This window comes from Osmerus mordax, chromosome 3 (assembly GCF_038355195.1).
Source record: "Osmerus mordax isolate fOsmMor3 chromosome 3, fOsmMor3.pri, whole genome shotgun sequence".
Lineage (NCBI taxonomy): Eukaryota > Metazoa > Chordata > Actinopteri > Osmeriformes > Osmeridae > Osmerus > Osmerus mordax.
The window spans coordinates 1,182,194-1,207,120 of record NC_090052.1 but is presented as its reverse complement, the minus strand read 5'-3'; the positions used below and the strand labels follow the sequence as shown (position 1 = coordinate 1,207,120).

Sequence of the window (24,927 nt, the reverse complement as noted above, 5' to 3'; positions counted from 1 at the left end):
CTGTTTGCTCTCTGAAAAGTCTCCAAAAGTCGCTAGATTTGTTGCTAGTCAGTAGATGAGATTTCTTTTGTCGCTAGGGAAGGTGGAAAGTCGCTAAATCTAGCGACAAAGACACTAAAGTGACAATATTGCTTGTGGTGTGTAAATGTGGATCTGACGATTCACCTGTCATGCCAGGCTGCTTCATGTCTGGTTGAGACTACACTTAACACTTTACACTTAACACTTAACACTTCGCTTTACTGTGGTCTGTCTCCATGACGGACGACAGCGAGTTCCCGGTCCCTTTCCTCACCCCGCGCCTGTGATGCTGCGCCGGTCACAGTCCCCCAGCCCTGTGGCTACTTCTGCTTATACTGACATTTACCAACGGACCCAAGTTGAACACCGGATTTTGGTGTTTCAACACCCATTGACACCCTGCTGTATGACTGTTAAGCCTGTGTTCTGCACCTCTCTTTCACCAACCGTCTCTGGAGGAGGGGATCCTTCACTGAATTGCTCCTCCCAAGGTTTCGTACATTTTTTCTCCTCTAGTGAGTTTTTCTGGGAGTTTTTCCTTGTCTTCCGAGGGTTTAGGTTGATTGAGGGGCAGTTCTATGGGCGTATGTGAAGCCCTCTGTGACATTGCTTGTAAAAAGGGCTATACACATACATTTTGATTTGATTTGGTCTGTCGCCACATTATTAGAAACAAAACAGACAATCATAACAGACAATAGTGTAAAGTGATGATATCTGATTTGTTTTTCGTACGCTACTCCAACTCCAAGTAGGCTGCCCATTTAGCATGTAGCCGGCTGCTTCAATGATCAAGAGCTGTAAAGGGGCGGTCCGCGTAGGCTACACTATAATATACAGGCTATTCTGGTTGAGCAACCTCATTGACTCAATTGCAACACTTTTGCTGTACAGGACAACAGCGCTTGACTTACAAAGGTAAGATCACCTTTCTTGTTCGAACACAGACACACAACTTTTGTCCGCTCTTATCATGCCCAGACTACAATGTTATGCAGTTCAGAGTTTCCACTTGTTATTGCTCATGGTGATAATGTCTACGCACTCTAGTCAGAAAATATGCGTTGTCTCGTTCCATCATGAGTTGTTAGTCAGTGACGATGTCCCATGTAAAATTTGCAAAAAGAAAATTGTTAAACATTTGGTAGCATAATGTAGGCCTATAGTACATTTGAAACGTATAGCAACTATACACGTAGTCTCTATATATGTTTAGGCTGCCAAAGTACCAGGGGGTTCTAACTTGCCAAACTCTCAAATCAGCAATTGTTGCCACTAAAAGGATCATAAATGACTGTTGATAGACTTGAGAAGTCTTAATCATAGTTTAAGAATAATTCAAAATAATAGGAAATAATAAATGAAAGCACTCAATAATTGAGATTGCATACTTCCACAAAAGACAGGTGCTTTTGGAAACAGACACTGTATACCCATGCAAAGGTCAAGGGGGATTTTCCTGGTGGAAGTGAAAGTCGAAATTTGAATAGACTAAATATGACAGTGAATTATGAAATCTGTCTACTGTAGTGTTCTTTCTAAGGATGCATGTGTGTGTGTGTCAGGAAGATGCAAATAAGGGATATGAAAAAGGAAGTACATGACAGAAATGAAAGGTGGAAATCCTGTCAGTACTGCTTGATATACAGGAAATACTTCAGGTTTTAAAAGTATTAGCTTCATTTTATCAAACGACTGTGAACATTTCATGTCTCAAAAACGCACCTCTTTCATCTCCTATAAGGTTAACTACCTAATTTGCCTGACAGTGAAAGAGAATACTCTCTCTCTCCCTCTCTCTCTCTCTCCTCCCCCCCTTCCCCAGATGCAGACGAGGCTGGCCCTGTGCGTGGCCCTGCTAGCCCTGGCCCTGGCTTACCAGTGCCCTGACGGGGGGGAGTGTCAGGAGGGGAGCACCTGCTGCCAAAGCCCCACACACGGATACGAGTGCTGCCCGCTGCATCAAGTGGGTTTCAATGTTCCTTCAAGATATAGTACCCCAGATTACTCACTGAACATGTAAATGCAAGCACCCTAGACGGAGATAGTAGTTCCTTGCTCCGAAACAGAAAAGATAACCCTTCTCTCACACACTCGTGTCATTCATACCTGAAGCAGTTATCCTGTTTTACAGTCAGGTGATAGTAGCCTGTCGTCCCATTCACTTTGTTAATCAAATGACTCTTTACTACGTTTACCAGGCGGAGTGCTGTGGAGATCACAAGCATTGCTGTCCGGAAGGCACTACCTGCCAGGTGGATGAGGCCAGGTGTGTCAACGCCACAGTCTCTCTGCCCTGGGTGGAGAGACAACGTCCTGCCAAACCATCGGGACTGTCGAAAGTAAGAACCACACGAGTTTCATCAACAGAACACACCCGTTTCATCAGTCTCCTTCCTTGTTTCATACCTCACAGCCCGCATGAAGTTTGTCAATCATTGAAGAAGTGAAAAAAGTGTGTTGGTTGAGGGGAGGGAATGAAGAAGTGAGATCAACTGTTAACTTCCCACTGGGCTGCTGTGGGGCTGCAGTCGTTCAGGATGATCTGGTCCCACCCTGGGGAGGAGGATGAGGACGTGTGTCCTGACGGGTCTCACTGCCCCGCGGAGTTCTCCTGTCTGGAGGCTCTCAGGGGCTACGGCTGCTGTCCCCTGGCCCAGGTACACACGCGCACACGCACAACCCGGAAGGTTCCGGCTACATTATTACACGTGCACAGTTATCCGTTCTGAGCAAATAGAAACTGCTTTGTGTTGGATCACGATACTGTGGTGCAATGTGCCCCCCCCCCCCCCCCCCCCCCCCACACACACACACACACACACACACACACACACAGGGTGTTCCGTGTGTCGATGGGAGGCACTGCTGTCCGGAGGGTCACCAGTGCAGTGCAGACGGCCGGTCCTGTGTGGAACAGAGAGGTTATATTACCTTCCTTTTTCTTCTTGTGGTGACACAACTGCAGCTTGAGCTTGTCATGACCTTCTCCTCTAACCCCTTCCCCCCGCCCTCCACACACACACACCCTCACACACACACCCACATACCCTCACACACACATACCCTCAAACACACACACATAATCACACACACACCCACATACCCTCAAAAACACACACATAATCACACACACACCCACATACCCTCACACACACACACACACACACCCACATACCCTCACACACACATATACACACACATCTATCCATCTGCAGCCCAGATGGTGTCCTCGGTGATGTGCAGTGACCAGATGACAGAGTGTCCAGATGACACCACCTGCTGTGCCAACCCAGACGGAACCTGGGGGTGCTGTCCAGGCCTCAAGGTACGGTACTGACACCAGGAAGGGGTGCTGCATCTCTCCCAAAGCTACTGGCTCTTTGAAAAGTCACTAGATTACGTGATGGCGTGAATCCAAACCACACTGTCCACACCCAGCTCAGCTCCCTGGTGCAGGACGTGACTTCCTACAACAACATGGAAGTACAGTTACAGTCATTTTGCTGCTGCTCAGCAACGAAAATGGAGATGGCCAAAGATGCAGAAAGTCACCAGATTTGTCGCTAGTTGCGGTGGTTGCTCGGACATGGTCATGAAGAGCCTGTGTGTGTGTGTGTGTGTGTGTGTGCGCGTGCGTGTGCGCGTGGTCTGGCTAGGCCGTGTGCTGTGCGGACAACATCCACTGCTGCCCAGAAGGAACCACCTGTGACATCCAGCAAGCCAAGTGCTTGTCCTCAGACAACCGGGACACGCCCATGTGGGCCAAGTCGCCCGCCAGAGCGAGGGCACCATGGGAGAACCAGAAAGGTGACATGCTTTCATCACATGACAATTCTATTCTGAAGGGATAATGTCTGTTGAGAGAGTTTTTTTTTTTAATGACTCAGCATTTAAAGGGTGTTGCCTTTCAGACGAGGCCGCGGAGAGGGTTCCTGCACCTCCGCAGAACGGTGCTTCTGGTGAGGTCGCCAGCTCCACCACACATGCCCTGTGAAATATAAGTGCAGCAGTATTAGTTATGAGCTTTCTTATGCTTAAAGTACATTTGGCTGCAAGTACAGTCAATTAATTTCACTTGATAAGAATCCTTAAAAAAACGTGTTGTTTACATAAAAAGTCACTAGATAAGACAGTTATTATTCCAAACACGTCCAGCTAGAGTAATCTAAACACAAGATTTTCCCACTCAGATGTACAGTTTTAGCAGTCCAGCCTCCACAGCACGAAGTAGGTCACCATTTCCTGTGAAAGACGACCTATCATTGTTGGCCAGCACAGTCTAGGACCCAATCAGCAGCCTTTCTCATGATGCTTGACAGACATTGCCTGTGCTTTGTATGTTTAATCCAGGCACGAATGTTCCCTGTAATGATTCTGTGTCCTGTCCTGATGGAAATACCTGCTGCAAAACTCCGGAAAAGCCCGGAGGCTGGGCATGCTGCCCCCTAGTGGAGGTATACAGACATGACGTGGCCTCACCACTATAACTAAGTAAAACTAAAGTATCCTGTGTTTTTCCTGTCCTGTCCAAACATCCTGTCTGTTAACCGCGCTGCTCCTCTCCTCCAGGCAGTTTGCTGCAGCGACTTCATCCACTGCTGCCCAAAGGGAACGACCTGCGACGTGGCTGCAGGAACCTGCAGGGACCCCCTGAGCCCTGGGCCCGTGCGCTGGGTGGAGAAGACCCCCCCCATGCCCAGGAAGGTGGAGCAGCGAGCGGCAAACGTGACGTGTGACTCCAGCTACAGCTGTCCAGACCAGACCACTTGCTGCAAGACAGCCAAGGGAGATTGGGCCTGCTGCCCTCTGCCAATGGTGAACTCTGACAGGAGAGGGAGAGGGAGGCGGGAGAGGGAGGCGGGAGAGGGAGGCGGGAGAGGGAGGCGGGAGAGGGAGACAAGGGGCGTATGTTTGTTTTCTAATGTGGGTGGGATAGCTTTTCTTCTTTATAATTGAGGATGCAGCCTTTACATTTTTTATTTTATTTATAAAAAAAGTGGGTCGGGACAGATTTTCCGTTTTAAAAACGAATATAGAAACGTGTAATGAAACTTATGCTCCTGGTGGGACAGCCTGTGTGGCCGCACGGCGACAGTAGTGAAAGGTTCAAGTTGTGAAAGGCGGAAAGTAAAAAAGAAGAATTTTAGGTAAACCCTTCCCTTTCCTCATACTTGAGATTGTGCTGACTTGATAGCAAAAAAAAACAAAAACAACCCGACTGTAGATCACTAGAGCTCCTTCGTAGGGGCATGCAAGACTTTCAGAAGGCCGACCTCTGACCTCAGCACCAGAGCTGAGTGTGACCTCCTCTCACATCCCCCTCCCCTCTAGGCCGTCTGCTGTGAGGACCACGAGCACTGCTGCCCTCAGTTCACCACCTGTGATCTGGCCACCCTCACCTGCAGCAGTGCCTGGGGGGCGGTGCCCATGGTGAGGAAGGTGGGTGCTCTCACCACCCCCAGCCCCACCACTCCTGCGGAGGCTGAGGAGGAGGAGGAGGAGGAGGAGGGAAGGGTCCAGTGTGACCCTCACACCAGCTGCCCCAAGCTCACCACCTGCTGCATGATGAGCTCAGGCCAGGGGTGGGGCTGCTGCCCTCTTCCTGAGGTGAGCCTGCCATGTCCGTCCATCCTCCCAACTCTGCCGTGGTCCTCCACCCTGGTCCTCAGGGTCCACTGCCCTGCATGCTCTAGATGTTTCCCTGCTCCAACACACCTGGTTCAGATGAACGAGTCGTTACCAGGCTTCTGCTGAGCTTCATAACGACCCGTTCATTTAAACCAGGAGTGTTGGAGCAGGGAAACATCTAAACCATCCAGGACAGAGGGCCTTGAGGACCAGGGCTGAAGACCACTGCTCTATTGTGTCTAGGAAGCCACAGTGTGTGAACAGGTCGTAGCTTCACCAGACAGTAAAGCCCTGACCCGTTCATGTCCATCCAATCAAACGGGCCCTGGCTAACCCTGGCTAACCCTGGCTAACCCCCCTGGCTAACCCTGGCTAACCCCCCTTGCTCCAGGCTACCTGCTGTTCTGACGGAGACCACTGCTGTCCCGCCGACTACAAGTGTAACGAGGGCTCCACCTCGTGCTCCAGGGGGGCCGTGGTGATCCCCTGGTACAACAAGCTGCCGGCCGAGGCTCAACACACCGGCCCTGCGTCTTCTTCTGTGAGGTGTGACGCCAACAACAGCTGCCCCGAGGGCGCCACCTGCTGCCAGCTCTCAGCAGAGCGCTGGGGGTGCTGCCCCCTGAAGGAGGTACGTGGAACTGCAACTGCTGCCGGGCATCATTCATAGTATTTGTACTTTTTTTACCTTTACTATATATAAATTATAGTATTTATATATTTGTACATTATACATTTATTCTACATTATATCCCAAAGCCGAGTCCGTCCATTCATTTGTATCTTTTATTTCTGTTATTGAGTTTAAGTGTGTGTGTTACTCAGGGTTACATAAACCCTTGAGTTCCCTGTGGAATGACTGCTGATGATGATATAGACATGCAGTGTTTGTGGTCTCCTTGCAGGCGGTGTGCTGCCTAGACCAGGAGCACTGCTGTCCGCAGGGCTACAGCTGCAACTTGCTCTCAAGATCCTGCCAGAAGCTCATCTGGCAACAATTTCAAACATTACCCCTGACTAGTGTGTCCCTGCCTCAGCCCCAGACCCAGACCCAGCCTCAGCCCCAGACCCAGACCCAGACCCAGCCTCAGACCCTGCCTCAGACCCAGCCTCAGACCCTGCCTCAGACCCTGCCTCAGACCCTGCCCCAGACCCTGCCCCAGACCCTGCCCCAGACCCTGCCTCAGACCCTGCCTCAGACCCAGACCCAGCCTCAGATCCTGCCCCAGCTCACTACCCCACAGGAGGAGGGTATATATTGTGCTAAATCCTACAGATGCAGGGATGGAGAGACATGCTGCAAGACCAGCACCACATGGAGCTGCTGTCCCTTACCCAACGTATGAAACATGCTTCAACACCTGCTTTCCACCTCCACACCCTGCCTTCCACATGCACCTCCACACCCTGCCTTCCACCTCCACACCCTGCCTTCCACCTCCACACCCTGCCCTGCCTTCCACCTCCACACCCTGCCTTCCACCTCCACACCCTGCCTTCCACCTCCACACCCTGCCTTCCACCTCCACACCCTGCCTTCCACCTCCACACCCTGCCTTCCACCTCCACACCCTGCCTTCCACCTCCACACCCTGCCTTCCACCTCCACACCCTGCCTTCCACCTCCACACCCTGCCTTCCACCTCCACACCCTGCCTTCCACCCCCACACCCTGCCTTCCACCTCCACACCCTGCCTTCCACCTCCACACCCTGCCTTCCACCTCCACACCCTGCCTTCCACCTCCACACCCTGCCTTCCACCTCCACACCCTGCCTTCCACCTCCACACCCTGCCTTCCACCTCCACACCCTGCCTTCCACCTCCACACCCTGCCTTCCACCTCCACACCCTGCCTTCCACTTCCACACCCTGCCTTCCACCTCCACACCCTGCCTTCCACCTCCACACCCTGCCTTCCACCTCCACACCCTGCCTTCCACCTCCACACCCTGCCTTCTACCTCCACACCCTGCCTTCCACATGCACCTCAGTGCAACATCACCTAACTTTGAACACAATATACAGTCACTCTCTTAAATGCTCATTTCAATACAGAAAAAAGCACCATATCAGTGTCGGAGACGAGTGCATCCCTTCAACTTACAATCTTGAAGTGGTCAAATAAAATAAAAAATGTACACTTGTCTGACTCACAATTCCTTCTCTCCCTTCTGCTGTCCCGGCAGGCTGTGTGCTGTGGAGACATGAAGCACTGTTGTGACTCTGGCTACACCTGTGGAGAGGGGGGCAGCTGCATCCAGTCCCCAGGGCTGAGCTGGGACGACTGGCGGCTGGTCTTCACCAACAGGAAGAGAGCACTGTGAAGACCGTCTCTGCGTGCTGGCTCTGACCAGCTCTGAACGGCTCTGACCGGCTCTGCCTGTCGATCCACAACTCTGACCCCCTTTTTTATGCTTTTGCACTAATCAAGAGTTGCTGTTACAATCAAGTTGTACATTTCCTCAGGGTAAAAGAAGGGATGTTGGTTTAAAGGGGTTTTTTCTTGCACTGTTGTCTGTGGTCCATGCTTAGGCCTGCCTGTCACACACTGTTTTAGTTGGGATAGTGCAAACGCATTTTTTACATGTTTCCAACTATGTTGTAAAAATTGGTTATTTGTATTGTTAATTTGTATTGTTACACATGTGATTTGCCTTCTGATTTACATTTTGTTTAATTGATAAAATAAATTAAATGTATGTTCGGGCAAAAACTATGGGGTTGCTTTAAATGTCGATTAAGATTAGGCTATGAAATACTGAAACTGTAAAAGGACTGTAAAACTGGTTATCACTGTTAATTTGACACGAATAAAGAGAAATTCCTCTATATGTATAAGAACACCTGTTCTAAATTATTGTATTCAGCCACGTATTCATCGGGACTTTCGGGGGAAACATTATGAAACATTCGGGGTCTCCGTTTGTGTTCAGGACTTCCGGATAATGAGGTCTGTGTCTTACATGAATCAGTCAGGTGGACTGGTCACCAAGTCCTTGGACAGTTGTGTGCCTTTTAAGGTTACTTTTACGGCATTTCTGATTTATTGGGATAGACAATAGACAAGACGAATGACAGGAAATATAGGGCCTACAAAAAATAGTGAGAGTCAGATTACCTGAGCCTCTGCGCTTTTAAAGATACGAACAAGTGTGGGGATGTTAAATAACTTAATGATCGATCCCCGCTCCGAGTGCTATTGTGTTCACCGTGTTGACGTTGCACTGTTTGGCTTGTTGGGGCCCCTCCCATTTTGACGTAGGAAATGAATCATTGCTGTAAAGATGGCGATGCACCTGTCTGTTCGTAGCTAATCCTTATTTCTTTTTTTAAGCGGTTCATCAACAATACTAAACACAATATTGGGGCCATTTATTGTACAAGCGATTACATTTAGTAGTACATCTCCGTAAATTAAATTGATCAAAGATGTCGACAGAGGAACTGTCAACTTCGGACAGCGAGGCTGCCTTCGCCGGTGCTGGGGAGAGATGGGCGCCCGTTGGGGCTGTTGCCAACCCGGAGGATGAGAGTCGAATTGGATACACGACCGAACCGAGAGGGAAAGGATCCGTTTCGGCCAGTGAGCCGGAGATGGCTTCCAGGCTAAGGAAGCTGGAGGAGGAACAGGCCCAGCTGAATTCTTCGCTGCTAGCGCTAACGTCTCACTTCGCTCAGGTGCAGTTCAGGCTGAAGCAGATTGTTCATGCTCAGACTGACGAGAAGGAGAGGATGTTAGTGGAACTGGAAGAGTTCGCTTTCAAAGGCTGCCCTCACGTCGTAGGATGCCGAGCACAGGATACAAAACAGCTGGAAAACTCGGTAAGTTGTCCCGATTGTCTGCCACGGGTACTTCGATTGTGTGGGTGTACACCTGCCGACTGACATTTCTGAAAAACATATCCTGGATACTTTGTTTTCATCATTGACTTGTCTGACAGTTGTAGGCTATATGTATGCATGCAGATGCACACAATTACGTGGGTGGGCTGTTTTCCTTTGTTTCAACATTATCTTGAGCAGATCAAACCTTATCTGTTCACTGGAGGAAAACAGAAAATGGTGGTGCAAACAGTGACTCACGCACCGTCAACGCACACCCCTCCGGCACAGCGGTAGCTGTGCAATCTAGCCCGTGTGTGCACGGCTAAATTAAACCGAACCTCTAATGTTTACTCTCTGGTGCTTTCAATTGAACTCAAGGAGTCATGCCCGGTTAGGGATGTATCTCAACGCAGTTCTTCTCTTCCTTTGACATGCTTTCCTAGCAGGAGGACTTGGTGAGTATAACTGCAGCTGTGTCACTAGGATCAGTCCGCTAGCCCCTGTTCTCCAAAGCCACTTCTGTAGAGCGGTCTTGTGTAGTGACGTGTGCATGGTTAATGGACTGCATTTATTCAGCGCTTTTCTACCTTGGCGGCACTCAAAGCACGTTTTTGGCCTTTCATTCACCCATTCATTCACACACACACTCACACACACTCAACACACACACACTCTGACGGAGGCTGGGCTGGGTTAGCAGGAGCAACTTGGGGTCCAGAGTCTTGCTCAAGGTCACTTCCACACAGCAGTGCATGCCTGGCATTCTAGAAACAGCCAGAGACTACCTGCTGTTGTGCTACATTCTCTTCCCCCCCCCCTCCACCTGAGCCCCTGTCTGACCGCCCCCTCCCTCCCTTCTGCAGAGCGAGAGGGAGAAGAGAGAGCGTCTGGAGGTCCAGAGAGAGAAGCAGAAGGACCTCATCATCCAGTTGAAAACGCAGCTGGACGACCTGGAGCGCTTTGCCTACCAGGAGGGCAGCTACGACTCACTGCCCCAGGCTGTGGTGATGGAGAGACAGAAGGTAGGGCCTCCTCACTCGCTCCACACCGACATCACGTTTGGATGTTATCGACCGTCCGGGTTGCTAATCCAAGCGGGCCGCTAAGAAAATGTTTTCAATTCATTAGCCGAGTGATCATAAATCCCTCGTTAGGTCCTGAGCGTTGTCAGCGGCGGCGCTAACCACAGTTTGACCGCCAGGTGATCATCGACGAGCTGATTAAGAAGCTGGACGTGAACCTGAACGAGGACATCGGGAACCTGACCCCAGAGGAGCTGAGACAGAGGGTTGACGCTGCCATCGCCCAGATCGTCAACCCAGCTCGGGTCAAAGAGCAGCTGGTGGACCAGCTGAAAACCCAGATCAGAGACCTGGAGATGTTCATCAACTTCATCCAGGGTGTGTTTACCTCACATTCCTAACCATAACCCTGTTTACCTCACACTCCTAACCCTGTTTACCTCACACTCCTAACCCTAACCCTGTTTACCTGGGTCTAACTCACCCTCCTAACCCTTACCCTGTTTACCTGGGTCTACCTCACCCTCCTTACCCTAACCCTGTTTACCTGGGTCTCCCTCACCCTCCTATCCACCTGCTGGCTGTGGGTATCTGAACTAAGCCTGACATTCGTTGTCAGGACAGGATGCTGTTAAAACCGGTATCAGTGTACATAGATGTCCACTTTTAATATGCACACAGACTTTACCTATCACCTCTGTAGGGACAGGCACAGTGTCTGTCAGTATTCTATTTGAGCATGACTGTGTTCAGCCTCTGGTCTGCACCTCTCTGTCACCAACCGTCTCTGGAGGAGGGGAGCCCTCACCGAACTGATCCTCACAAAAGTTTCTTCCATTTTTCCTCAATGAGTTTTCCTGGGAGTTTCTCCTCGTCTTCCTTGAGGGTTGAGGTTGGCGGAGGTGCAGTTCTGTGGGCGTGTGTCTTCCCTCTGTGACACTGCTTGTCAAAAGGGCTGTACAAATACATTTCGATTAGAGTATAACTACTGCGCTGAAATAATCTCTCCTTTTCTCCTCCTTTCCTTCTCCTTTCCTCCTGCCCTCCGCCCGTAGACGAGGTGGGGAACCCCCTCCTCTCGGACGGGGCCCCCAGCCAGCAGCCGGGGAACGCTGGCTCCAACACCAGAGCCCCTGGAGGACGGAAGAAAAGTCAGTATTAACCCTTCGCTGTCTTCCCATCACTGCCAGCCAGCTAGCTACATTACGACCATAGCCTCCAGGAGCTGTACAACAGGATTGTTTGTTTTGTAATTGTGCCTAAGACTGCACAGTAGCGTATAATGAATCCTCCGCCCCTGGTACAGCATCCCAGTAGATGTGTGTGTTCTGATGCTGAACCGCCCCCACACTGCTCAGTTTAAAAACCAAGCAGAAAACTTTTGATATGGCCTTCAACATGTGACCTGACGACATCCCATGTTTATGTACGGCACATCGGTCGACGACAGTCGTTTTGAATAGAGCTCTGTAAATAATGAACGGCTTGATATGAATGTGATGCCCGTGTCTCTCGGTAGTGGATCCTGAGCACGCCCAGAAGGTGCGCGACACGGGGCTGCAGCTGATCCAACGCGCCCTGGCCGTGCTGCAGATCTTCGCCGTCAGCCAGTTCGGCTGCGCCGTCGGCCGCGTCCCCCCGATGTGGTCCCACACCGACGGGGGGCAGGGCCACGGGCCCCTCCTGCAGCGCCTGGAGGGGGCCGTGGACCGGGTTCGAGTCCTGGCCTCCTGCAGGCAGCCGTCGGTGGATCACGTGGTGAGCTACTCCAGCAGCGGTACGGCCCTGGGGCCCCGGGACGAGCTGACGGCCGCCGTGAGGAAGGAGCTGGCCCTGGCCTTGAGGGATCTGCTGGCCCACGGCCTCTACGCCCCCTCCCAGGGCATGAGTCTGGTCCTGGCCCCCATCTCCTGCCTGCTGCCTCGCAGCTCCGCCCCGCAGACCATGCACCCCTGGGAGCTGTTCGTCAAGTACTACCACTCCAAGAACGGCAAGGCCTTCGTGGAGTCGCCCGCCCGCCAGCTCTCCCAGTCCTTCAGCCTTCCCATGGGCGGTGGCCCTGTCACCGTCACCCCCAAACAGTCCCTGCTGTGGGCGATCCACTCGGTCCTGCAGGAGCACGACCGCTACAAGCGAGGAGCGGACTCGGAGTTCAAGGCGCTGGTGTGCATGGCGCTGAACGAGCAGAGGCTGGTGTCCTGGCTCAACCTGCTGTGCAAGTCTGGGACCCTGGTGCACCCCCACTACCAGCCCTGGAGCTACATGGCCCAGACGGGGTTCGAGGGAGCGCTGAGGATCCTGGGGCGCGTCAGTCACCTCCGGTTCAACCTGCCTGTGGATCTGGCGGTACGACAGCTCAAGAACATCAAGGACGCCTTCTGAGTTGTGCCTGGAGAGGGGGCGCTAGGCCTGGCTTTGAGGTGGGGCCGTGACCTCAGCACTGGTTGTCGTTTTCCTCTGGTACTTAACAGTATTATTGACTGATTCGTTGAGTCCTGAATGAGTCTCAGACTTCAAACGTGCCGAAAGAAGTTTGTGAAGCAGGAAGTGTGGTTTGGTTTGTCCCCTAAGCTGGCAAAGCGTCTACCCTCTCTAAAGTGGTCGATTTAAATCGCTGTTCAACCCAAACTAAGTGTGTGATGTTTGGTTGCATGGTCTATTTGATATTCTGTAACTTGGTTTGGTTTCATATGAATTATTATCACAACCATTATCCGTGACCCAAAGGTTTATTAAATATAAAGCCCTCCTGAAGGTTTAGGTGATGCATTACATAGATTACTACTGAGCATCAAAAGGTCTTTAACACTAGACAGCTACGACCAGGATGCACTAGATCCTTATCAAGCTCTTATGATTTCAAGCTGCAAGTTCTTTTTCTACCAACCTCTTAAATTGTAGCTTCAAACACTTTACGTTAACGTTTCAGTTAACAAACGCTACTTCGCCACTCGTGCTCATCGTGACAAAGTCCTCTGCGTCATTCTTCTACACGCCGCTCTTAGAAGCTCGGCTAGACGGCCTACGAAACCGTCCGCGACAGTAGCTCTCGATTTTGCGCTTGTGCATGACGATAGCGACTGATGCTAATCCCTTGATGTCTGAGTAGAAGACCATTCTGAACGCCTCACTAGTAGAAACTTGAAGCTTTTTTATGTCTTATCCCTATGGAGATGAGGTGGCCCCACACGGGGATGTGGTTGGGGCCTTTTACTGTAATAGGATACTGAAACCATCATCCATATAATGGTTGATTGCTAATGAGACCAAAAGTAACGTTATTCCACATAACACAGGACAGTGACACCATATACCAGAGCTCTGTGTTACCTTGCATTGGTCACTGTGTAACTTATGCGTGCGTGTCTTGTTACAGTGAGTCCATGGAGGACTGATCGACCACAATTCACTGCCCTCGGGGGTCAATTACAACTGGCACTAGAGTACCCCCTCTAACCAGCTCATGATTGTATAACATGGAAAGATTGTATTGTGAAACAGGCCAAACTGTCGCATTAAACCTTTCACTCCTTATACAGTTGTGAGAAATGATCTGATCGTTTGAACAAAGCCTCTTGTGTTCAAGTGGATGACGTGTACACCCTGTAGTAAGTGCTGCTTATTTCACAAATGTCACTTATTTCAATTAAGATTATTACCTGAATACATGTTGATTATTACATGAATACATGTTTATTCCTAAACTGCTATGTATTTAATTATATACCTGATTTAAAATGATATGGGATGTGGACAATTTCAGTTTCTTTTGCTGAGTTTCCTGAGAGATCAGTAAAAACATTTTAAGTGAAATGTTATCTTCTTATCACATGTGAATCACGTGTGCATCTGAATGTTCAAAGCATGAATGTTATGAAACAGGCGTGTTGTGTGTTTTCCACCTGACCTGTTCTCGTACTTTTCCATTGTTATGATTTGTTATTCTCTAAACTAATATCAACATTCTGTTTGTTGTCGAAATGTGTCTGTATAAATGTGATGTAATTGCATAACCTTCCCCTTGCGTTCCCCTGGTGTGTGTTTGTATGTTAGGGGTGGTAGGACAGATCTCATCCATGGTCCTTGTGCCACCTTGACCTGCATATCCTAGATCAGTGGTTCTCAAACCAGTCCTCAAGTACCACCTGTCCAGCATGTTCTAGATGTTTCCCTGCTCCAACACGCCTGATTCAAATGAATGGGTAGTCATCAGGCTGCTGTTGAGCTATAGAACGACTCAATCATTTGAATCGGGTGTGTTGGAGCAGGGAAACATTTAAACATGCAGGACAGGGGTCCTTGAGCACCAGGGTTGAGAACTACTGTTATAGGAGAGGTATTTGTGTCTGAGACACGTCCATGTGTCTAAATAACCTGTATAACAGCTGTGTTCTGTGTCCACCCTAGAACACATTAAGTGCTCTACATGTAGTGCAGTAAGTCACACCCCATTAGTATATATATTTTTGTCCATTATTATTTACTCACAATTTAAATTTGTTAAGTCTAACCGCATTCTGACGGATTATTGTTTGTTGTCTAAGCAAATACAAAACCTCAAGCCAACAAGCCTCGTCTGTTTGATATAAATACATGTACATATATATTTATGATTAATTCATACATAGCGTATGTATCATTACAAACTATCGTTATCTCTCTCATTGATAATATCATGAACATTTTCAACGATGCAGTGGCATGGTAAACGTTTCAATGCGCGTACCTGCATCCGGAAATGACGTATTGTTAGGTTGATGTGAAAGGTCACGAAAATCCTCCCAACTTCCTTTCCTGTTAGCGGTGGCCACAGAACAGCACTAGTGAGTAAAATTACCATTGAAATAATCGTCATCCATCGGCAAATTACAGATAATTTCACACATTATTTTTACGCTGTTATATTGCATTAAAAGTAAGGAACTGAACATGCTTTGTATGTTCGATGTTTAAGCATCCGTATTGAAAAACATATCAAATTTAGGTTGTGTTGGTATTTCCTACCGCTAGCTATCGTACCAACATGGCAGCTTCCATGGTGTGGGCTCTGAGATTCAAAAACCTTAAGATTCAAGATGATTACAAACCAGTAATTGCTCAAAGGACCAGCTAGTACGCATTGGTTATGACTAGATAGTTTCTCAGCATCAGTTTTGCCTAGGCAGTGAAGCTGCTAATGGCTAGCTTCAACTTGCTAATGTAGCTAGTAACTGAATAGCCACAAATGGATAACGAAGTGATTTGAGCACTGTACTGAATGAGGCGATCTCAAAAGAAATATTGACTAACGTCATTTAACTTATCAACTTGATAAGTGTAGCAACAATGCACTTAACCGCACCACATGATGACCGATGTCGCTTGTTGACTTTTTCAGACATGGGCAAGTTCATGAAACCTGGGAAGGTGGTGATGGTCCTCGCTGGACGTTACGCTGGACGCAAAGCTGTCATTGTCAAGGTAAAATTAACTCAGTTGCTGGTTGTCGTTTGTACTTGCGTGCAGTTTGTTACATGGAGTCAGGTGGCTGAGCGGTGAGGGAATCGGACTAGTAATCCGAAGGTTGCCAATCCGAAGGTTGCCAGAGTTCGATTCCCGGTCATGCAAACTGATGTTGTGTTCTTGGGCAAGGCACTTCACCCTACTTGCCTCGGGGGAATGTCCCTGTACTTACTGTAAGTCGCTCTGGATAAGAGCGTCTGCTAAATGTAAATGTACATGTCGGAGGGTACATACATAACAGTATGCATCGGTCGAATCATGCCATTCAAAGACATTCATGTTGACAACATAACATCAAATTCAGGGGTTCTCAACCCTGTGCTCCAGAGACCCCCTGCCCTGCATGTTCACCTCATCACATCTGATTCAAATGAATTGTTTGTTACCAGGCTTCTGCTGAGCTTAGTGATTTATTAGAACCTCATCTGAATCAGTTCAACACTTAACACAGTAACTGCTTCCCCTCCTGAACCATTCTCGCTCCTTCTCTTTCAGAACATTGACGATGGCACCTCAGACCGCCCCTACAGCCACGCTCTGGTCTCCGGGATCGACCGCTACCCCCGCAAGGTGACCACGACCATGAGCAAGAAGAAGGTTGCCAAGAGGTCCAAGATCAAGGCCTTCGTCAAGGTGTACAACTACAACCACCTGATGCCTACCAGGTGTGTACTGACAGGTGTGGCCACAGGAGGGGCTGGCTGAGAGGAGACTCGTGCCAGATGACATCCTGTCCTTTGTGTTCGAACACTCCTCATCCAGAAGGAGTTGTTTACATGCACACAGCTTGAATGTATCCAGCCCTGCAGATCTCTGAATGTTTCTGTGCGGTTTGTTCACTAAAGCATCCACAGGGATTAGTGGCATCAAGCTGTGTGATTTGAAACAGTCTGGGACAGAGCAGGCCTGGGTGTACTCGCCCTCTGCATGCTCTGGCAGGGGATGCTCTATACTGGGCATGGCACTGTGTACCATTTTTGTATTGTACATCAAGTATGTCATCGCCATCTATGAATAAGTGTTCATGTTAGATAATTTTGTTGAATTCCAGTCAGATTAATTTAAAATCAGAGCTGAATGAATCCTTTTTTTTCTGGTTGTGGCTAGTTTTGAAATGGAACAGACGGCTTTGGCTGTCGTACTGTTTCCATGGTGCTCATGTGTAGGACGGGTAGACACCCTTCTGACAGCCCCTTTCTGACTCCGCCCCCTGCCGTCTAAACAGGTACTCAGTGGACATTCCCCTGGACAAAACCGTCGTCAACAAGGATGTCTTCAGAGACCCCGCCCTGAAGCGCAAAGCCAGGAGGGAGGCCAAGATCAAGTTTGAGGAGAGGTGAGGAGCCCTGGCTCAGCCCACATGTCTGGTCAACTGGCTCCATCTTTGTTTCCTGTACTTCTGAAAGATGTTATCTGATTATTTTCTTCTTTTAACAGATACAAGACAGGCAAGAACAAATGGTTCTTCCAGAAGCTCCGATTCTAGGCTCACATTGGTTTCACAAATAAATGTATAAAAATGGATTTGTTGTGCTGTCTTTTGTGTCTTGGTCTGGTAAGACTCCCGTTCATATCAGATATCATTCTTACAGCCCTTTTATAGCAGATATCATTCTTACATTCTTACATCAGGCATGCAAACTCCTCACCTGTAGGTGAGACTCACCTTTTTGAAACCGAAATGGGTACCCTACTTGATTCGTGCAGATTCAATGAGAAAAGCATTTTACCTGCTTTGCAACTTTACAACTGGCTCTGGAACCAATCATCACTCCTAATGCCTAAACCATACAGCCAATCAGAGGGGAGAGGTTTACAGACCCATCTTACATCATCTAGTAGAAAACAATTTTAAAACTATTAAAAATGATGTGTGTTAGCTTTACAGTAAGTGTTGCTTTTGACTTATAGAAAATAAAGTAGTTCACCACAGGTAATCCCGTTTGGTTAATTGTTTATAAAAATGTCTGGTTAAAAGAACATTACATAGTTTACAAGAGCACAGATTCTACATAGATCTAGCCTTTTAATGTCACTCAAAGTGCACCAGATTGATGCGTTCAACTTGAAAATTTAAATTATTTAACGGTGGAAGCCTGCCAGCCGTTCTGAAATAAACCACCGGATTCAAAGATAGATGATAAATGAAATGTATTAAAATAAAAATTGAGAAGGATGCTGAAATGTGACCGTCTTTGTTTTGACGTGCTCAACTGATAATGGATTGGAAACCTGTAAACTGTCTAGTTTTGCACCGATTATTATGATCAATATAGGATAGATAGCACAGGGTAAATGTGGACAGGGAGACTCGAAATAAGGCGTGGAGGCCAGCAAGCAGCATTATGACTCATCCAGTAAATTTAGAAATGAAACTGAAAGAAAGCAGTCACAATCCGAACACAATTGTTAAGTTAGCATTGGCACTATATATTTGTTTTTTTTTAAATAATTTGTTGTCAAGAATTAAGAGGCATAGCCTAACAAGTGTCTGCTTGTATACTACTTGGATGTTAGAATAACATTTTGTCTTCGAAGGATAGGCTACAGACCGTGTTTTAAATTTGTTTTTCCTTAGTTGTCTGAACCGAAACAAAACATCGACGCCGATCATTGTGTATTTTAGTGAATCTTCACATGTCTTCAGACGAGGTAATTGCCAATATAAATGTATTTTTGCGCAATATTATTACAACACTTTAAGATTTCACTAAAGAATAAATAGTGATCGGCCTTTGCTAATGGAGTTGCCTTGTTTTTCAGGATTTCTCAATTGTAGTTAATGGTGATACAGAGACCATGGAAAGAATTCAGGAACAAATCGTCAAATTGAAGGTGAAATAAAGTTTTGATTGTGTGAAGACGTTAGACGCGTGTCGAATAGTTGAATAGTGTCCAGCAATCTTTCTGTTTGGAAATGTGTCCTAAATCATTTTCAACTATCTATAGGCTACTCTAAATGTGGTAGCTTAATATTTGACTATTTCTGACCCCATTACCCCCATACCCAGAATATGTGGCATTGAAAAAGGGCTTTACAAATACATTTTGTTGGATTAGTTCTAAAGATTACCCCTCTGCTGGTTAAAAATTTGAGTTCCGCTGTAGTTTATTGGCTTTATGTTCCCAGGAACAACACAGTCTCGTGCTTCAGGAGCAAAAGGACCTAGTCACAGGATTAAATGCAGTAAAAAACCTAGAAAATGAGTTCAAACTGCGCACAAACAAAATAAGACAAGCGCTGGAAGAAGATGATGCCAGTCACGCCATAAAGGTTGAAAACAAAACGGTAGGCTCGTAATTTCACTTTGGATTCACCCATGTTTGCTGTCACTTACATTATGTGATTGCTTGATGAGAACGGAGTTTTTCCCATGCAGATGATGTTGGCCAGCCTGCGCAAGGAGGAGGTCAGATTGAAAGATCAGATCGACGCAGCGCTGGAACAAGGGAGCCAGCTGGAGAAGGATAACTACCTCCTCAGACAGCAGACCGCAGTAAGACCGAACTATTAACACCGTAGGCTCACGGTTGGTGTGTCTCTTTGTTATCACTGGTCAATGTTTTTTTAGGTGTCCACTGCAGTGCCTGAGAAAAAGGTTGTATTCACTGGAGTGACAGGAAACGATGCAAAAACACAGAGCTTCGAGATGAAGCCCCATGTTTTGTACCCCATGGAAGAGGGCACAGCACTCATTACCTTTGAAGATGAGAAAGGTAAGATGATACTTTAGTATCCTTGTGTTCAGGTACTTTCAGGGTGTATGAATTTAGGGATATGCTGTTTTGTATGTGAATAGGCCCTCGCCCTTTTTCATCGTCCCATGAAGCACATTCCTTCATAACTTGATGTCCAGAATCATTAAGATTTTCCATTTGAGAAACAAGAGTTGACCTTTGACCTCCATCCTTTCCTCAGTGGCCCAGAAGATCCTGGAAATGAAGGAGCACAAGGTGGAGCTGGGAGAATGCACCATCACCCTGGAGGCCAAGCCCGTCCAGATGCTGGTCCCCAGCGTTGTGGAGGTACAGGGGCCCTCTCACTCTGGGCTGGGGTAGAGCAGTGGTCTTTAGCCCTGGTCCTCAGGGCCCTCTGTCCTGGATGGTTTAGATGTTTCCCTGCTCCAACACTCCTGGTTCTAATGAAGGGCTCAGCAGAATCCAGATAATGACCCTTTCATCTGAACCAGGTGTGTTGGAGCAGGAACACATCTACAACATGGAGGGCAGGGGGACCCTGAGGACCAGGCTTGAAGAATGAAGACCACTGGTGTAGAGGATCCTGCCTAGAGACAGACTGTATACAACACAAGTATTTGAATCATGCTGAAACTAAAGAACGTTTTGTTGTCTTGTCTTCCTTGTGCCTGTCGCTGCCAGATGGACACCCAGATCTGTCCCCATCGTGTCCTCGTGTCCAGCCTGCCCAGCAAGCTGAGCGGGGAGGCTCTGATGGACAAGCTGGAACTCCACTTCGGCAAAGGGAAGAACGGGGGGGCGGAGGTGGAGTCCACGGACCTGCTGCAAGACTCTGGCAACGTGGTCATCAAATTTGTCCACGGCCACGGTAGGTGAGCCCCCGGCACCAGATGAGGCCAGGTACTGGGAGTCAGGTGGCTGAGCGGTTAGGGAATCGGGCTAGTAATCTGAAGGTTGCCAGTTCGATTCCCGGCCGTGCAAAATGACGTTGTGTCCTTGGGCAAGGCACTTCACCCTACTTGCCTCTGGGGAATGTCCCTGTACTTACTGTAAGTCGCTCTGGATAAGAGCGTCTGCTAAATGACTAAATGTAAATGTAATGTGTGGCTCAAACTCACCGGGGCTGACGGCGTGCTGCTCTTTTGCCAGTTGCGAAAGGTTTGACGGACCAGCAGCAACATGATGTGGCGTTTGGGAAAGGGAAGAAGCACAAAGTGAAGGTGACTCCGTTCCTGAACGGGAAGATTACACACTTCCAGGTACGTTTATTTGATGAAACACAGGTTTAAAATAGGCGTCCTTTCGCCCCGGTAGTTCACCGGGTGAGTGTGTGTACCCTGCGGACTGAGGCCTTACCGCAGCGGGTTCGAATCTAGCCGTGGCCCTTTGCTGCCTATCTTCCTCTCTCCCACTGCATTTCCTGTCACACTTCACTTAAAAACTGTCCGATAAAGCATGAAAAATGCAAAATATATATAAAAAAAAGGTTGTCCTAAGATTACGAAGGACATCAAACCTCCCTCCCTCCCCCCCTGCTCTCCCTCCCTCCCCCTCTCCCTCCCTCAGACCAGGGTGTCAGAGTGCAGTCACACCGTCCTGCTGGCCGGCATCCCTGCCATCATGGAGCAGGAGAACCTGCAGGACCTGCTGGAGATCCACTTCCAGAAGAGCAGCAACGGGGGAGGAGAGGTGGAGGCCTTCCTCTACAACCCTCTGGGCCAGCACAGCCTGGCGTTCTTCCAAGAGGAGTGTCCCATCAAGGACTAGAGACGGAACACTGGGAGTCTGCTCCTCTAGCCCTCTCTATGCTCTGGGTCTGGGAGTCTGCTCCTCTAGCCCTCTCTATGCTCTGGGTCTGGGAGTCTGCTCCTCTAGCCCTCTCTATGCTCTGGGAGTCTGCTCCTCTAGCCCTCTCTATGCTCTGGGTCTTGGGATTCCTGTTTCAATGAAGGGATTGCATACAAGTCTGTGCAACGTGGGTCTTGTTGAATTAGATCCCAAATACAGTATATTTGAAGGGTGTTGATTACAAATTATGAATCATTTAAAGATAAATATTGAGTTGTTACACGACAGGTTGGGGTTGAAGATGAATGAATAAATGTAAATGTAGATAATTTATTCATTGTGATATATGTAAATCATAATTACCTAAGATATGTTGTATCTACTTGATTGTTTACCTACATCCAAGGCAGATCCAACTTAGGGGATACTTAGGGCTTTGTTATTCATCTTAATTTGTTATTTTGAAATACTAATTAAACAACCTATAATGAAGATTGTATAATAAAGTTGATTCAACTCAGATCATTCCAACGCATGTCTTTTACATGACAAATCATCAGAACCACAACATTAAGTTCTTGAAATATGTCCGTACAGACAGACAGGGACACGAATACTGAAACACCAAATACATTTATTGTAAAAATACAGTAACAGCAAAAATACAGAAGAACTAACTCCCACAATACAACTTAAAAATACAAACGATTCTGCAGAGGATACAGTCCTGGAGCAGTCAGACCGGAGGCCCACTGGACACTACAGGTCAGGCACCAGTCAGACCGGAGGCCCACTGGACACACTACAGGTCAGGCACCAGTCAGACCGGAGGCCCACTGGACACACTACAGGTCAGGCACTTGAAGGACAGGCATATGGAGTTGCCATAATACTGTACATTCAGAGTGAGGAATTAATCACCATCCGAACAAGGACACAAAGCTGGATATACTGTGAATCCGATAGAAACAAGCGAATACATGGGAAGACTAGATATTAAATGCCAGGAAAACAATAAGTTAAAACCCACAGAGAAAAAAATTGAAAACAAAACAAATACAAGTACTGTTACCATGACGATGACACAGGTCCTAGTGCAGAGTTCCTGGCAGCATCCAGGATGTAGAGGAGGTCTTCTCTCTCTTCAGAAGAGACTCACCTCTACAGTGTAACAACCCTCTAGCTTTGTGCGTGCATGAGCTCACCTAAAACTCACTTCTCTTTAATCTCAATTTCAATTCCAGAACAATATCTTCCCATCAGCCTCTTTCTGATCAACACACTGACAAACACACGTTTCCTGTGTCAAGTTTAGTACCACACGCCCCTTCTGAAGACACAAGAAGAAACAAAACAATGAAGCATGAATCCCCTGATCTATGAAATAGTTAAAAGCACCTCTGGCATCAGTTAATCAATGTAGAATCTGCCATCCGCAATCTACAGCTACACAGTCCCCGACCCTGCTCCAGTCACCCCGGTAAAGATCCAAATCGTCTTTCGACGGTTTAACAAAGAACAGCTTGGACGCAGTCAGCCAGGGAGAAGGTTTAACACTTCCTATGTGAAGCACGCTAAAAAGCTTGTTAGTTTAGCAAATGAACCAAATCAATCACAAACACGATCAACAAAAGGAACCAATAGCTGCTTTCGTTTCAACAGCTGCAAATGTTTGCATTTTTATCATAAAAATATATCTGTGCCTATCTGCAGGAACGACCATGGAGACTGGCTAGCGTACTGAAGTGTTTGTGCTTTCAAACAGCATCAATGAAGATCCTAGATCTAGATCTCTTATTTGAGGTGACCAGGCTATGAAATAGACCAGGAAAACTAGCAAACAGTATTACCTTCATCAGAAGTACTATGACAGGCTACATTAGGTTTGTTAAACAGTCATCACAGCGTTACTTATTGATGATGAGCAGATGTATCTTTCTGACAGAAACACAGAAACAAGGTGAGGCTTGTCCAAGAGCAGCAGGTGTCCACCGTGGGGTCAACTTGGGGTCAGCTTGTGGGAGTGCAGTTATGGTTGGAGGACAAGCTGCTGGTCTTGAACAGGGAAGACACAGGGCTGGTTTGGTGTGATTGGCGTGTGCAAGTGGCCAATCAGATAACCAGAGGTGCCCAGTCACTCGCGTTACGTCCATACTGAGCACAGTATTGGACGAGAGGAGAGAGGAGAGAGGAAAAGAAGATTTTAATGGTCATTTTGTTGCTTTGCAGCAAACAAAATGCTGTTAAGATGATAGTAAGCAGGAGTGTAGGTTTCATTACACATGGGGGAGACAGTTTTGAAAACTGCAAATCTATCCCACCCACTTTTTTGTTTTTTTGTTTTACAAAGAAAAAGTGTATCTATCGGCTGTATCGTCCTCAGTAAGTAGGATGTCCCCCTGTCCCCCCCCACATCTGAAAACAAACCTCCCCCCCTGGTAGTCAGTACGCTGTTAAGGAGCCACAGGAAGCACTACGGTGGGAAGATGCAAACCTGTATGTCGGTCAGGTCCTTGTGGAATCTCTTGGCCAGGTCGGGCCCGTTCTGCATGGTGGGGATGTGGTAGGTCTGGTGAGACAGGACACACGTCAGAGAGAGACAGGACAGAGAGAGACAGGACAGAGAGAGACACGACACAGAGAGACAGGACAGAGAGAGAGACACGACACAGAGACAGGACAGAGACAGGACACGGAGAGAGACAGGACACAGAGAGACACGACACAGAGAGACACGACAGAGAGAGAGACACGACACAGAGAGACACGACACAGAGAGACACGACACAGAGAGACACGACACAGAGAGCCAGGACACAGAGAGCCAGGACACAGAGAGACAGGACAGAGAGAGAGACGACACAGAGAGACAGGACACAGAGAGAGACAGGACACACGTCAGAGAGAGACAGGACACAGAGAGACAGGACAGAGAGAGACAGGACAGAGAGAGAGACACGACACAGAGAGACAGGACAGAGAGACAGGACAGAGAGAGAGACATGACACAGAGAGAGACAGGACAGAGAGACAAGTCAGAGATAGACAGGACAGAGAGAGACACGACAGAGAGACACGTCAGAGAAAGACACGACACAGCAGCAGCCCTCGAACCCAGACCCCGATCCCCCCACAACCCGCCCCCCGCGCTCACCTTCCCCTTGTACAGCAGGCTGCCGACAGGACACACCACGCAGGCAGTCCCCGCCCCGAACACCTCCAGGACCTGGCCGGACGCCAGCGCCCCCAGCAGCTCCCGCATGGTCATGGTCCTCTCCGTCACCTTGAACTCATCCTGACGGAGGAAGACACACATGAGCCTGGACTCCCCAGAGCGAGATCCCTCCCCCCTCCACCCCGCTCAGCGTTAGATATGGACCGTCCTACAGACGCAGGGACCGTCCTACAGACGCAGGGACCGTCCTACAGACGCAGG

The 24,927-nt window shown here is 48.3% G+C and overlaps 5 protein-coding genes across 7 annotated transcripts in view; 4 read left to right on the top strand and 1 right to left on the bottom strand.

Annotated features, from left to right (window-relative positions):
• The first annotated feature begins 832 nt into the window (after window positions 1-832).
• On the top strand, window positions 833-8,496 carry grna (granulin a). Of its 2 annotated transcripts, none has more exons than XM_067231762.1 (14): window positions 833-939; window positions 1,847-1,987; window positions 2,223-2,363; window positions 2,553-2,681; window positions 2,861-2,945; window positions 3,240-3,349; window positions 3,681-3,831; window positions 3,936-3,983; window positions 4,375-4,478; window positions 4,594-4,839; window positions 5,356-5,631; window positions 6,044-6,283; window positions 6,558-6,992; window positions 7,842-8,496. In XM_067231762.1, the coding sequence occupies exons 2-14, from the start codon at window positions 1,847-1,849 to the stop codon at window positions 7,977-7,979; spliced, it is 2,244 nt and encodes a 747-aa protein (XP_067087863.1). In that variant the 5' UTR covers window positions 833-939; the 3' UTR covers window positions 7,980-8,496. The 2 variants fall into 2 exon arrangements, with proteins under 2 accessions (XP_067087863.1, XP_067087862.1); XM_067231761.1 differs by having other exon boundaries at window positions 3,912-3,983.
• A 461-nt stretch (window positions 8,497-8,957) lies between these two features.
• rundc1 (RUN domain containing 1) lies at window positions 8,958-15,052 on the top strand. Of its 2 annotated transcripts, XR_010875661.1 has the most exons (6): window positions 8,958-9,477; window positions 10,344-10,502; window positions 10,682-10,880; window positions 11,558-11,653; window positions 12,022-14,658; window positions 14,771-15,052. XR_010875661.1 is itself a non-coding variant. In XM_067231859.1 (5 exons), the coding sequence occupies exons 1-5, from the start codon at window positions 9,085-9,087 to the stop codon at window positions 12,882-12,884; spliced, it is 1,710 nt and encodes a 569-aa protein (XP_067087960.1). In that variant the 5' UTR covers window positions 8,958-9,084; the 3' UTR covers window positions 12,885-15,052. The 2 variants fall into 2 exon arrangements, 1 of the variants encoding a protein (XP_067087960.1); XM_067231859.1 differs by having other exon boundaries at window positions 12,022-15,052.
• Window positions 15,053-15,274: 222 nt separating this feature from the next.
• rpl27 (ribosomal protein L27) lies at window positions 15,275-17,528 on the top strand. The gene is made up of 5 exons (XM_067232198.1): window positions 15,275-15,325; window positions 15,880-15,962; window positions 16,500-16,669; window positions 17,230-17,340; window positions 17,442-17,528. The coding sequence occupies exons 2-5, from the start codon at window positions 15,882-15,884 to the stop codon at window positions 17,488-17,490; spliced, it is 411 nt and encodes a 136-aa protein (XP_067088299.1). The 5' UTR covers window positions 15,275-15,325; window positions 15,880-15,881; the 3' UTR covers window positions 17,491-17,528.
• An 860-nt stretch (window positions 17,529-18,388) lies between these two features.
• On the top strand, window positions 18,389-22,010 carry ifi35 (interferon-induced protein 35). Its single transcript, XM_067232023.1, has 9 exons — window positions 18,389-18,656; window positions 18,768-18,839; window positions 19,135-19,293; window positions 19,385-19,501; window positions 19,577-19,721; window positions 19,924-20,030; window positions 20,385-20,571; window positions 20,853-20,962; window positions 21,270-22,010. Exons 1-9 carry the CDS (start codon window positions 18,642-18,644, stop codon window positions 21,468-21,470), a joined length of 1,113 nt encoding a protein of 370 aa, XP_067088124.1. The 5' UTR covers window positions 18,389-18,641; the 3' UTR covers window positions 21,471-22,010.
• A 98-nt stretch (window positions 22,011-22,108) lies between these two features.
• Window positions 22,109-24,927, bottom strand: part of bcat2 (branched chain amino-acid transaminase 2, mitochondrial) — a 7,507-nt gene continuing 4,688 nt past the window's right edge. Inside the window, exons 9-11 of the mRNA XM_067232004.1 lie at window positions 24,646-24,786; window positions 23,986-24,060; window positions 22,109-23,645 (exon numbers count right to left, since the gene is read on the bottom strand). Coding sequence (XP_067088105.1) covers window positions 23,604-23,645; window positions 23,986-24,060; window positions 24,646-24,786 — 258 coding nt within the window. The 3' untranslated portion in view covers window positions 22,109-23,603. The remainder of the gene's footprint in view (window positions 23,646-23,985; window positions 24,061-24,645; window positions 24,787-24,927) is intronic.